Below are 13203 nucleotides of genomic sequence, written 5' to 3' on the forward strand. Positions count from 1 at the left end.
ACCCAGGCAGCTCTGGGTTCTCAGGCCTGCTATTGGTATTTTCAGGGTTCCAGGTTCAACTTTCCCCCGGGGCTCTGACCCCATGGATCCCGCCCTCACTTGACCCTGGCCAGGACCCTGGCCCGGACCCTGGCCCCGGAATGCCTCCCACCCTCCTTAGCTCCCCACAGCCTGGCGTTCTTACTGCCTCCCCATCTGGGGGGGCACCACCACCCAAACCAGGGACCACGCTGCCCACCCCCATCCCTCCCTCCTCCTCAGAAACATCCCAGGGCCCCACCTCCCACCATCACCGTCAGGAGGAGGGCCCACCCCGACTAGCAGCCAGGCCCAGGGGCATTGGCTGGGGGCATGCATGGGTCGGAGAAAGGGACCCGGGTCTGGGATTTGCATCCATCCCACAAGCAGAGACAATCCTGCAATCCTCAAACCGTTTATTGACAGCACAAGGCTCAGCAGCAGGTGAGCCACGTGAGGGGGGCGAGGGCTTGTGAGGCAGTGTGGGCAGCAGGCAGGAGATCCCGGAGGGAAGCCCTCTGCCAGGGACACGGTGAGGGCGTGGCCATCACCCACAAAGGGAGCATAAATAACACTGGCAGGTGGGTGGGCAGCAGGAGAGGGAAGGAGAACAGACAGTGCTGCAGGGACACGCAGGGCTGGCGGGAAAATGCTGGGACAGGGTCACACGGGGATTCGGAGGCACAGACACAGAAGGGGTCATGGGACGCCCAGAGGACGCCAGAGGGGGCAGACACACCACAGACTCAGGGATGGGCATGGCGCTCTGCCTGTGGCTGCCCCTCCTCCAATACTCGCCCTGGGCTTGCAGGCAGGACTGGGTGGCTGAGCACTCTTCCAGCAGAGCCAAGCAGTGGGGCCCCCGCAGGGTCTGAGGTGCAGGTGAGCCCACATCATGAGAGCCGCTGTGGCCTAGGGCTGGACCTTGCCTTCGGGGTCCCGGTCATAGATGTAGCTGCCCACCGCGCCGGTGTTCACGCCTGTGGAGGGAGGCCACTGGGGTGGGTGGGAGGAACAGTGGAGGGATGGGGAGGGCAGGGAAGACATGCGGACCACCCTGGCCACACTCACCCTTGGGTCCGAAGAGGATTCCATAGCAGGGCTTGTGGCAGTAGGGCTGGCCATCGTGCTGAGGCAGAAGGTGGGTGCTGAGGGAGGGGTCCACAGACTCCCCCGACCCATCACCTGGAGGCTTCCAGAACGTGCAGGCCGGCTCGCCGTGGGGCAGGGGACAGCGCAGCTCCCAGAAGCACCTCCCACCCCCCCATCCCTTCCTGGCGCGCCTCTCACCCTCATATCCCTGTGCCCCTGCCTGGCCCCCAAGCCCGTCGCGCTCCCCTCACCTCTGCGTGCCCGCCGGGGGTCAGTGTCTTCCCGCAGCGCTCGCAGCGCAGGCAGGGCCGGTGCCAATCCTTGCCCAGAGACGTCACCTTCTCAGCTGGGAAGGGGGAGGAGTGAGGCGGAGCCCCGGGGCAGAGGCCGGGGCGGGGGTCCGGGGCCAGGGCGCGCACTTACCGAAGTACACCTTCTTGCTGCAGCGCGGGCACGTGTTGGGCTCCCCGGTGAAAGTAGTGACACTGGAGGCTGAGGGCGCACGAGTCAGGGCGGGGCGGGGCCGGCGGCGGGGGTGTCCACAACCCCCAGCCCCAGCCCGCGCCCAGCCCACCTCTGCTGGGCCCCTTCGGGGGGCCGCTCGCCTTCCGCTCCTCCGCTCGGGCCGCGGGGACCTCGATGGGGCCGGTGACCTGCGGCCCCTCCGCCAGGGGCTTCTCATAGATGTAGGAGCCCGCGCCCCCGATGTTCACGCCTGCAGGTGGGGGCACGTGGGGTGGGGGCCGCGGTCACCCGGCGTCTCAGTAAACGGCCCGCTGGGAGCTGGGGGCAGTAGGCTTTCCAGGGTGGCGGGGAGTCGGGGCCGGGATCCGCAGCCCTCCCCAGCGCCAGCGCCAGGCTCCTCCCGGCGGGTCCCAGGGCAGGCCAAGGGCAGCCGGGGCTCACCTTTGGGTCCGAACAGGGTGGCGTAGCACGGCTTGTGGCAGAACGGCTTCCCGTCATGCTGCGCAGAGAGGCGCGGGTCAGGACCCTGCCTGAGGGTGGCGGGAGTCGCGACCCCACCCCCGCCCGCGCCGCACAGGGGGGCTCACCTCGGCGTGGCCCCCGGGCGTCAGCGTCTTGCTGCAGCGCTCGCACTTGAGGCAGAACTTGTGCCAGTCCTTACCCAGGGAGCTCACCTTCTCGGCTGAGCAGGAGGGGCAGGAGGGGGGTCAGGGCCGGGGCGCGCCCCGCACCCCCTCCGTCCCCACCTGGCAGCCACCACTCCAACGCGCTCCGGGGGTCCCGACTTTCAGGATGTCTCCGCCAGGCGCCTTCCTTCCACCCGGCAGGCCCTGCACCTCCTTCTGAGACCCTTGTTAGCCCAGTGCCCCCAGGTCCTGCTCTCCCTCTGGGTCTCAGCGCCCCAGCCCTGCAACCCCGCTAAAGCCGCCTTTGAGGAGGGGCCCGGGGCTGCCCTGTTAATCCCCTCAGTGCCTGCGGTGAAGGGGCCTGTGCTTGAGCCTGCCCTTGCTCAAACACCTGCCTCCTGGACACCGGCCTCACACCTGCCTCCCACACACACCTGCCTCCCACACATCTTCCTCTTACACACACACCTGCCTCCCACACATCTTCCTCTCACACACACACCTGCCTCCCACACACACCTGCCTCCCACACATCTTCCTCTCACACACACACCTGCCTCCCACACATCTTCCTCTCCCACACACACCTGCCTCCCACACATCTTCCTCTCCCACACACACCTGCCTCCCACACATCTTCCTCTCACACACGCACCTGCCTCCCACACACACACTGCCTCCCACACATCTTCCTCTCACACACACACCTGCCTCCCACACATCTTCCTCTCACACACACACCTGCCTCCCACACATCTTCCTCTCACACACACACCTGCCTCCCACACACACCTGCCTCCCACACATCTTCCTCTCACACACACACCTGCCTCCCACACACACCTGCCTCCCACACATCTTCCTCTCACACACACACCTGCCTCCCACACATCTTCCTCTCACACACACACCTGCCTCCCATACATCTTCCTCTCACACACACACCTGCCTCCCACACACACCTGCCTCCCACACATCTTCCTCTCACACACACACCTGCCTCCCACACACACCTGCCTCCCACACACCCTCCTCCCCCACACACCCGCCTCCCCCACACACCCGCCTCCCCCACACCCCCGCCTCCCACACACCCCCGCCTCCCACACACACCCGCCTCCCACACACACCCGCCTCCCACACACACCCGCCTCCCCTACACACCTGCCTCCCACACACACCTGCCTCCCATACACACACCTGCCTCCCCCTACACATCTGCCTCCCACACACACCTGCCTCCACACACACCTGCCTCACACCCGCCTCCCCCCCACACACACCCCGCCTCCCCCACACACACCTGCCTCACACCCGCCTCCCCCACACACCCGCCTCCCCCACATACCCACTTCCCCCAAACCCACCTCCCCCCACAGCCACCTCCCCCACACACCCGCTTCCCCCCTAAACCCACCTCCCCCCACACCCGTCTCCCCACACACACACCCTTCCCCCCACACACCCGCTTCCCCCCCACCACTTCCCCCAACACCTGCTTCCCCCTACACACCTGTTTCCTCCCCACACCTGCTTCCTCCCACCTGCCTCCCACACACACACACCTCCCCCCACCTGCCTACCCCCACACCCATTTCCCCCACACACCTTCCCCCCACATACCCGCTTCACCCCACACACCTGCCTCTCCCCCCACACATGCCTCTCCCTGACCTGTCATTCCCTCAAACACTTCTCTTACACTCACACACCTGCCTCTCCAGTGCACCTGCTTCCTCCACACATGTGCTCTCCCTCTCACACCTGCCTTGCACTGACATGCCCCTGATCCCCACCAGTTGGGCCCTGATGGGGCTGGCAGTGCCCCGCTGCTGAGTCAAAGGTGCAGCCCCAGAGCCTCCAGCTCCCTCGTGGGAAGGCCAGGCCCCGTCCCCGTGGGGCCTCCAGGCGGGACCCACATCTGTCTGTGGATTCCTCATCCTAAACCTGAGCTCTTCCCCCACCCTAATGCCCCTGGCTGCCACTGGCATGGAAGACCTGAGGCCAGCTGCTGAGGGTCAGGGACCCTCCGCCACTGCCTCCCACCCCCGCACTAGGGCTACTGGGCTGCTTCCCAGTGGACGGAAGCAGGGGCCTCCCCAGGGAGCCAGGCAGGAAGAGGTGGGGAGGGTCAGGAAGGGCCCAGCAGAGCCGGAATTCTGAAGGGAAGGGGACAAGCTGCAGGCCCTGGGGGAAGGGAGCATGAAGGCTGGGCCCACCCTGACTGGCAGAATCTGGCCAAGCCCCTCAGGCGGCCAAGGACCCGTGGCTCTCCCGGCCCCCCTTCTCAGCAAGCGGCCCAGCGCCCTTTGTCTGGCAGATATCGGGGAGGGCACCTGGCTAGGGTGAAGCCCACTCTGAGAGGTCCATGGGTGCTGCTCCTGGCAGTGAGATGGGATCCCCCAGGTGGCCTACTAGGTAGAAGGCCATGAATGCTGGCTCTCCATGGCCCTGGCACAACCCTCTGGGCACAGCCAGGGCCAGCCTCCAGGACACCAGCCCAACCACAAGGCTGCACCAGCTTAAAGCCCTCTGCCCAGAACCACTTCACTCAGGAAGCTGGGACACACCAGGGCAGGTAGGGGCTGGCTGCACAGTGGGCAGGCATGTCCCAGCAGCAGCAAGGAAGTCTCGATGGCTATCGGCCGTGGCAGCTGCAGCCCAGGGCTGCCAGCACTCCGCTCTGGCCAGCTCTGGGACGTGGGCCAAGTGGGGGCAGGGAACTGGCCCTCAGACCCACTGGGTGGGTCGATGGCCACACATTACGGGTCCGAGTTGGGAACAGAGAATCGATTGGGTCTAATGGCTCAGAAGAAAACCAGCTGCCCACCCTGGCTGCATGGGCTCTGGGGCGGCATCCTCAACGTGCTCTGACATCCCAGCCTGGGTTCTACTCAGGTATAAGTTGCGGGGGCAGCCTGGTGTGAGGGTGGGCAGGATTCTGGACCCTCGCCCTCACAGTGCCTCCCAGGCAGGACAGAAGCCAGCTGGGTCTGAAGCGCCTTTGTTTTCTGCTGAGAGCCTCGTCCGGCCCGGCAGGCAGAAGGCCTTTCCCGGCTGTCCACAGGACTATTGGCCAAGACCCTGGAGAGCCCCAGGCTGGCCTGGCCTGGCCTGGCCTGGGGCAAAGTCATGGGGAGCTGGACTGCAGGAGGGCCCTGGGGACGGTCTCCCACCCTAAGCCTTGCAGAGACAGCCCTCACTGGGAGAGACTGAGGGCTGAGCGGGCTCCAGGCGAGGCAGCCGGAAGCCCCTCGGCTCCCAGCCATGCCAGAAGCACTCCAGGCCAAATCCGGTCATTCCCCTCTGGGAACAGCAAAATACAACCTCCCCTCAACCCCTCCAGCCTGTGCGCCGGGAAGCCCAGTGGCGGCCTTCCCAGCAGCCTGGCTGCATTCTGGGTATGGGGCGACCACGGCAGGGGCCCTGTTGGTCCCGGCCCTCCTCTCTGCTTCACTAAGTCTATCCCCTAGTGCAGCAGCTGGTGGGTAGGTGGGCAGGGACCTTACCACCCTGGAGAAAGCTGGGCAGGGAATCAGCCAGGAGGAAGGGGGTAGGAAGGGCGCATCCAGGCCCAGGGAGTGAGTAAGCCCAGACCGAGAGCGCGCCTTGGGGAGGGGCTACCGACCCAGGGCCGCCCTGTGAGACACCCCTCCTTCCGCCACCACCTGCATCCCGTCCAGGGCTGTTCTGACCTTGAGGGGGCAGGGGTCCTGGCCACCTGGGCTTCTTGAGCACAAGGTCCCTCTCAGGTTCGCGGGGACTCGCGTGTCACACCCGCCCCCACCCTACCCGCGTATGAAACTCCTGGGGGAACTGGCGCCAAGGGAATGCGTTGGGACAAGCAGGAGGAAGAGGCCAAGGTCGCCCCCGCTTGGATTGAATCCCAACAGAGTCCAAACCTGGCCCAGCCCAGCTCGGCGGAGCTCAGAGTGGGAGCTGGGGGTCACTGTTCCTGGCCACGTGTTCCCGGGGCAGCGGGTGTGGGGGTTCCAGGAGAAAGGGCCCAGGCCTACGGGGTCGCGCGGGAGGCACCCAGGACGTACCGCCCCGCCCGGCCCCGCCCCGCCCCGCCCGGCCCCGCCCCGCCCCGCCGGGCCCCGGCCCGGCCCGGCACTGGCCGAAGAACCGGGATGCGTCCGCGGATCTCCAAGCGCTCCCCCAAACACCGGCCCCATCCCGGGGGACCACAAGCCCCGCCCGGGTGGTCCCTGCCCCGCCCAGACAAGCGGCTTCGGGGTTCGGGCGTGGCCGCCCCCGCTTTCGCGCAGCCCCACCCTTTGGCTTCAGCCGCGTGGGCAGCGCGGCCAGCCAGGCTCCGGGACAAGCATCCTCAGGCCGGGGCCGGGGCCGGGGCCGGAGCCGGGCGCACCCTAAGTTACGCCGCGGCTCTGCGGCGTGGGACTGGCCGCGAAGGGCGGCGGGATGCACCGAGCGGGCCCGGAGCGGGAACGCACTCACCGAAGTACACGGTCTTGTCGCACTTGGGGCATTTGGAGGCCATGGTCGGTGCGCCCGGTCAGCCCGCGCCCTCCGCCCGTTCTCCTCCCGGCCGCAGCCGCCCGCGCCCAGCCCCGCCTGCCCGGCTGTCCGCGCGCCCATTGGCTCCGCGGACGGGGCGGGGCCTCGATAACCCGCCCCCCGGGCCGGGGGCCGCCTAGGGGCGCCGCGGAGGCTGGGCGCACCTGCCAGGGGTGGCGGGTGCGGGGCAGCCGGGCCAGGTCTGGCGCCCCCGCGCCCCTCGCGCCGGAGGTGGCGTCTACAGGGGCCCGCCCGGGCGACCGCGGCGCCGCCCGCGCCCCGGCTGTTTCCATGGCGACGTCGGGGCCGCCTGGCCGGGCCGTCTCCTGGGCTGCGGGCGGGGTGTGGGGAGCCTGGCCCTCGGCTCGCGGGGAGCCCTAGTGAGCTGGGCCTGGGGGTCCGCCACTCCCGGCCCTGGGCGCTCAGGCTGCGCTACGCCGCGGGAAGAGGTCGCAGGCTCCGGGAGAACCCCACCCCCACCTCGCCGCGCCCGGCGCCCGTCCCGCTTCCCTTTGTTGCTCGGTTTCCATAGCAACAGTCGCGCCGCGGGAGCGGAGTCGGATTCCCGGTGGGCACGGCCCCTGGCCCTGTCCGGGTCTCCGTGTCCCGCTCCGCCCCCTCCGCGCCCCGCCCCAACACTGTCTGTGGTGCTGAAGGCTCCTTGGGTGGAGGGCAGGGCTCAGGAAGGAAGGCGCCGCCACCTCCAAAAACAGCGCGAGAAGCTGCTGGTGGGGGGTGTGGGGAGGTCTACGTCTGCCTCTGAGGCCGGGAAGGGGCGGCGGGCACCAGCGCCGAGGGCTCCGCGCTAAAGGCGTCCACCCTAAGCACTCCCACCCAGGGGGCGGCTGGGGAGGCGGTGAGGAGGTAGGAAGGGAAGGAGGGGAAGGAATGGGCGTGCCCTCTGTGTCTCGGGCTGGGGCTGACACTCCAGTCCCTTCTCCCGCACCGCCCAGGACCAGCTGCGGGCCTTGGGGCCCAGGGCCTGACTTGGAGGGGTCAACCAGTCACCCCACCCCCACATCCCGACTCTGGCCTCCTCCCAACCAGGGCCTGCCTGACCACTCCTCACCACCATGCCTCTGCCCTAGAGCTCCCTAGAGCCTGCCTGGCCCCAGTGGGGGGAATCTCCGCACCCACAGGCTTCCTGGTGCTCTGTCCCTGTAGGCCCTTCTCTGAGCCTCCTGGCCCCAGCGGGGCAGCAGAACGTGCTTGCTGGGCAGCCGACTCTGGACACCCTTCCCCCAGTGTCTTGGAGGCTGTGGGCTGGACACGGAGACCTGCCTGTTTCCTCTGCCTGGTGCACCAGGCATGTCTGTGAGCCAGTGGCCCTAGGCACTCCTGGCTTTCATGGTGGCCCTGGCAGGGCTCCCTGTGGCAGCACCCTCCTCCCTTGCACACACACCCTGCAGCCACTGCCATTTCCATGGTGACAGCAGGCCAGAAACATGCCCCCCGCCCCCACGCCGGACTGACCAGCCTGACCAGCTCCCCCTCTGCACTTGGGATCTGTGCCAGCCAAGGCAGAAGATGGCGAGGAGGCATCAGTCAGTACATTTCCTGGGCAGTCCTTCCTCCCTGGCAGGCCCAGGGGTCCCTAGGGGTCCCTCACAGCAGGGCCTTGCCCAGGCTGGATTCATGGACCCACTGCCAGACCCTCTCCAGCTCCCTGCCCTGTTCTGCCCACCTTGGGAGCCTGGGGCTGACTTCACCCCACCTCTGCGACCTGTGGCTTGCTCGGATAACAGGGCTGACTGGTCACAGGGCTCTTCTGGAGGGAGACCACCGGCCCCAAGGTCCCTAGCCCTGCCAGGAGAGTGGATGGGGGTGGAGGCGGGCCCCTCCAAGGGTGGCAGCAAAGGAATGGCATTTGGCACTGGCCAGGTGCCCTGGAGACACATGGAGGGTGGGGTGAGACAGGGAGTGTGCCAGCTGCTGCACTGCCCTCACCCCAGTCACAGTCCCTGGGCAGCGGCCAGAAGCTCCCTAATGCGATGGGGCTGTGCTGGGCCTGGCAGGCAGGGGTCAGGATCAATGGGTGCAGAGCAGTGGCCTTGGTCTCCACCTCTGAGGCGGCAGTGGGTCACAGGCAGGGGCAGTGACAGAGCGGGATGAGCCCGAGTGGAGAGGGGGACACAGGACACAGCGGGTGTGAAGGGAGCTGGCAGGGCCAATGGCTGGGCGTGGGGCTGGGTCACGGCCTGGCCCGCCGTAGTGGTCTGGTGCCTTCCGCCATCCTGTGACACTGGCAGATGGCAGGCCCCTGCCACTCAGCTCCACTGCAGGGAAGCCAGGCTGGGCTGAGTGGTGGACAGAGGACCCTAGCAGGGTGGAGCGGAGCTGGCAGGACAGGTCTCCAGGCATGACAGCATGATGGCCTTGCCACCCTGAGATGCCCCTGGCCCTGGGGAGCCACGGCCCCTGTGGGGTTGCTGGTGCAGGGAGCAGGCTGTTGTCTCATCAGCAGGTAAGGGCCTAATGAGGACAGAGCAAAGCTGGGAGTCCCCTTCATGGCCTGGGCACCAAGGCCAATGCTGCCCCCAGCCCGTGCCCACTGATTTCTAAGTCCAGGTTTAGACCCCCAAGCAGCCCAGGCCCCACCCAGCACAGGTGGCCAGAGCTTGGCCCTGTGAGGGCGCTACAGCCTGGGTGTCTGGCTGGGGAGGGTGTCTGGGGTGGGAACGGGCCCCACTTCTCCTCAAGGCCTCCCTGCCCTTGGGACAGAGCCCAGGACCTAGAACACCTCACAGCCCACATGTTGACTCTAGAGGAGGACAGGCCCTGGGGGATGGAAGAGCTGCTGAGGCCAGAACCTCACAGGCAGCACTGGGAGGCAGGTCCTAGGCCTGGGGAAGGGAGAGGGGGCTGGGGTCTTCACTGAGCACCTGCTCCCTTCCTCCAGACCCCCAGGGTTGGAAAAAGCCTCAGAGGGGGCTGTGTCCTTCATGAGGTCAGGGGCCTGATTTCCCAGCCCTCTAATGACGCACTACAGACAAGTCCTCAGGCTGTGGGGTCACTTGGATGCAGGCTGCAGATTAGAGTTGGCTGGTGGGGGCGGAGTGGCGGGGTGCCAGCAGCCCAGGGAGGGTGGTGGGACATGCACTGCAGCCGAGTCCCCAACACCCAGTCCTGTCACTGCTGGGCCCCAGCACAGGCTCCCATGGGAGGCCAGGACGCCCCCTTATCTTTGTCTCCTGGGAGACAGCAGAAGTGGTGTCTATTTTAATTCCGTGGCTGAGATTTCCACATGACAGGGCGCCTGGGTGGGCTGGGGGAGCAAAGGCACAACTCTGGGGAGAGACAGAGGAGCCACTCTCCCTGAGAGGCCTGGGCGGACCCTCCTGGCCGGCTGAGGTGGCACAGCCAGAGGGGTGGTCTGGAGCCAGGTTATCCACCGGACCCCTCCTTCTGGTGGCCCGGCCTGTACCTGTCCCTGGACCTGCAAGTCGGGTGCCGGAGGATGGGCCAAGCAGGATTTCTGAGAATGTGCTTGCTGAAATTTGAGCAGATTCTTACTGTGGAAAGTGCACACCTGCTTGGGGGCCACAGCTCTGGGCACAAACGCTTAGGCTCTATATGGCCAGGAGGCTGGGACCCCGGCTGCAGCACTCCAAGGCCTCACTGGCCCAGCTGTGCTGGCTGCCCTGGTGGGAAGCCCCAGGGTCTTCGGCAGGGCCAGCTCTGCCTGGTGGGAGGCAGTCCCGGGCCCACCACTGCTGCAGACGCCCGGTTTCAGCACAGCTCCACTGGGGAAGGGGGCTGCGCCCTGCGACTGCTTGCTGCCCCCTGTGGAGGGCAGAGAGCACTGCGCCAGGCCCCTGCAGGGGAAGGTCTGTGGGCAGGTAGGAGACGAACAGAGCCCAGAGGCTGGGGTGGCTCTCCTGGCTGAGGTGGCTCTCCAGGGGCCTCAGGCTCCAGGGCGAGCCACAGCCTAGGGCCGCCCGATGGGGGTGGGGAGCCCAGGGCCTGAGTCAGGGAGAGGGACTGGGAACAAAAGACACAGTGAAGGACGGGTTGGTTTTTTCCTTTTTATAAGATTTTTTTTCTTTGTTTTTGTTTAATATGAAAATTACTTGAAAAGACAAGGGCCAACCCCGCCAGGCAGCTCGGCCGGCCGCGGCCGCACGATCCTAACATTCCAGGTGTAAGTTACAGAGCTCAAGTTCATCTACAAAAAAAGTAATAAAAATAAAATTTAAAATGGCACCTTCAACAGAACACAACAAAACCTTAGGGCCCGGCCTCCGGGCAAAAGGCCCCGCAGCACAGGGGCACGGGGTGGCCCCTCATCTCCGCTCCAGCCAAAAAGTAAACACAAAGCTAAAAACGACACCTCCTTGGCATTCTCGGAATAAGTTAGCCGCGCTTTTCCTCTCCTCCCCCAGTGTCCGCCAAGGAGCGCGTTTCTCTGCAGGTGAGGGCGGGAGGTGGGGCACTACCAAACTGAGGGGCGGGCGGCGGGCTGGCTGGGAAGGGGCCGCGTGGGCAGGCGAGGGGCGGGGGGGCAGCCGCAGGTGGGGGCAGCCCCTAGTCCTCGATGACAATGGGCTCGTCGTTGACGGGCGCAGGCGGCGGCGGCCGCAGCGGCAGGGCCTGGCTCTGGCGCAGGGCGATGGGCTTGTAGGGCCGGCGGGCAGCACGCTTGGTTTCCGAGGATGAGAGCAGCTTGCGGATCTTCCTGTGGGCAGAGGTGGCGGTGAGGGCCGGGACGCTGTGCAGAGCCCTCCCGCCTGCCCTGGGAAGGCCCCACCTGGTCTCCTCGGTGGCCATGTAGAACACGTCATCCGGGGCATCGATCCAGTTCATCCGCCGCCGCTTGACTGGGGGCAGGGAGCCCCCCCGGATCAGGCGCACTTTGGTGGGGTAGGACTTCCCGTTGAGCAGGAGGTTCCGGCTTGGTCCCTGCAGAGGGGGTGCGATTCCTGGGCAGCCGGCCAAGGGCCAGCTCCACTTCAACTGCAGGGCTCCCGCTGGGAGGGGCCACGAGCCAAGGTACCACGCCTGGCCGACCCCCACCACCCCAGGGAGCTCCACGGACCCCCAGCCTGGCCCAGGGCAGCCCTGAGGGCTGGTCGGCCCCACACCGCTGGGCCTGGCTCAGGGGCCATGGCCCCCACATGCTGCAGCCCCTCGGTCTTGCCAGGCCTCTTGGAAGCTTCCACGTGGCACCCGGCAGGGCTGGCCGGGCCTCTTCGCAACACCCCAGAGAGCCATGCGGTGCACACGGGTGAGCACACGGTACCCCAGAGAGCCATGCGGTGCACACGGGTGAGCACACGGTACCCCATCATGGGCTGTTCCTCTTACCATGTGCCTGGTCTGTCCGTGGTTTGCCAGACCTAACGAGAAATGGAGAAGAGAAATGAGGCCCCGAGACAGCGCGTCCTGCACTCCCACCACCCACTGCGGCCTCAGCCACCTTGGACAATGGGCCGGGGCCACCTGCCAACCAAGCCACAGCCCACACCCAGGATGGGCCTGGGGGCTTCGCCTCCCTGGGTCCTGGGCCGCCTGGTGGCCCCACAGCTCTCTGGCCAGAGACACGTTGGCTTGGCTCCACGCAGGAGGCCAGGAGCCTTGGACCTGACAGCCGCTTCCCTGCATAGGGGCCGGGCTGCCCACCCACTTGCCCACCTGTACCGAGACAAGCAAAGCCTCACAAGGCTGTCCGTCCAGCAGCAGCACAAGCCCCTCTGCAGGGCACCCACACCATGGCTGGCACTGCCCCACCAGGAGGCTGGGCTTCTTCCCAAGGCTCCAAGAGAGCCGCCAGCCCTGGCCAGAAACAGGTCACCACCCACTGCACCGGCTGGGCCCGAGCCACCCTGGCATGTGCTCGGGGATGGGGTGCCAGAGACCTCTGACTTCCCACAGTGCAGGGTGAGGAGCCCAAGGGGCACTGCGGGAGTTGGGCCAAGAGGCGGGGTCCATGCTCCTGGTCACCCCCAGCTGGGCCCAGGACCGCCGCTGCTCTCCCCCACTCCCCTGCCTGTGAGTGTGAGTGTGGGTGTGTGCATGTGGGAGCTGGTCCCAGGATGGCTCGGCTCCCAGCAGGACCAGCCCAGAGAGGACAGGACATCATACTCAACTCAGTTAGGTGCCAGGGCCCAGGGGCATCGGAGCAACCTGCCAGCTCCAAAAATGCTGCTTAGCTGAGGCCCGTCCCTTAAGGAACAGAAGCGGCTTGTCCAGCCCCTCCCCACCTGGAGCCGCCTCCTAACTCGGGGCACTCCCCTGATCCGCCTCCTAACTCGGGGCCCTGGAGCCCTGGGTCAGCCTTTCCCTACCAGTTTGCTTAGCTCTGCCGGGCAGGGTCGGGTGGGGGCCCAGGTGCCTGATCCACAGCGCTCCTGAACAGGAGCCGCCATACCTCAGGGCACCTGCCAAAGACCAAGGCCCAGTGCCCAGGGCTGGCCAGTAGCACAAAACTACTTACCCAGGTAAGTGCCTACCAGAGCGGTGGACGGCAGAGGGAAGAAAACAC

At 66.7% G+C, this 13203-nt stretch overlaps 2 protein-coding genes across 5 annotated transcripts in view; both read right to left on the reverse strand.

Moving 5' to 3' along the window:
- Window positions 1-417: 417 nt before the first annotated feature.
- The window catches only part of LOC126958638 (cysteine-rich protein 2), a 63899-nt gene continuing 51113 nt past the window's right edge, over window positions 418-13203 (reverse strand). Inside the window, exons 2-9 of one of the 2 annotated variants that reach the window (XM_050797003.1) lie at window positions 6663-6771; window positions 2163-2257; window positions 2017-2074; window positions 1685-1825; window positions 1534-1602; window positions 1362-1456; window positions 1090-1147; window positions 418-998 (exon numbers count right to left, since the gene is read on the reverse strand). In XM_050797003.1, coding sequence (XP_050652960.1) covers window positions 931-998; window positions 1090-1147; window positions 1362-1456; window positions 1534-1602; window positions 1685-1825; window positions 2017-2074; window positions 2163-2257; window positions 6663-6705 — 627 coding nt within the window. In that variant the 5' untranslated portion in view covers window positions 6706-6771 and the 3' untranslated portion in view covers window positions 418-930. Of the gene's footprint in view, window positions 999-1089; window positions 1148-1361; window positions 1457-1533; window positions 1603-1684; window positions 1826-2016; window positions 2075-2162; window positions 2258-6662; window positions 6784-13203 lie in introns of those variants that run through there. The other variant, XM_050797002.1, reaches the window with a different exon arrangement.
- The window catches only part of MTA1 (metastasis associated 1), a 78104-nt gene continuing 75636 nt past the window's right edge, over window positions 10736-13203 (reverse strand). For all 3 annotated transcript variants that reach the window (XM_050796984.1, XM_050796985.1, XM_050796983.1), the window contains 3 exons: window positions 12027-12058; window positions 11470-11621; window positions 10736-11397 (listed from right to left, as the gene is read on the reverse strand). In XM_050796984.1, coding sequence (XP_050652941.1) covers window positions 11247-11397; window positions 11470-11621; window positions 12027-12058 — 335 coding nt within the window. In that variant the 3' untranslated portion in view covers window positions 10736-11246. The remainder of the gene's footprint in view (window positions 11398-11469; window positions 11622-12026; window positions 12059-13203) is intronic.

Source organism: Macaca thibetana, chromosome 7 (genome assembly GCF_024542745.1).
Source record: "Macaca thibetana thibetana isolate TM-01 chromosome 7, ASM2454274v1, whole genome shotgun sequence".
NCBI lineage: Eukaryota > Metazoa > Chordata > Mammalia > Primates > Cercopithecidae > Macaca > Macaca thibetana.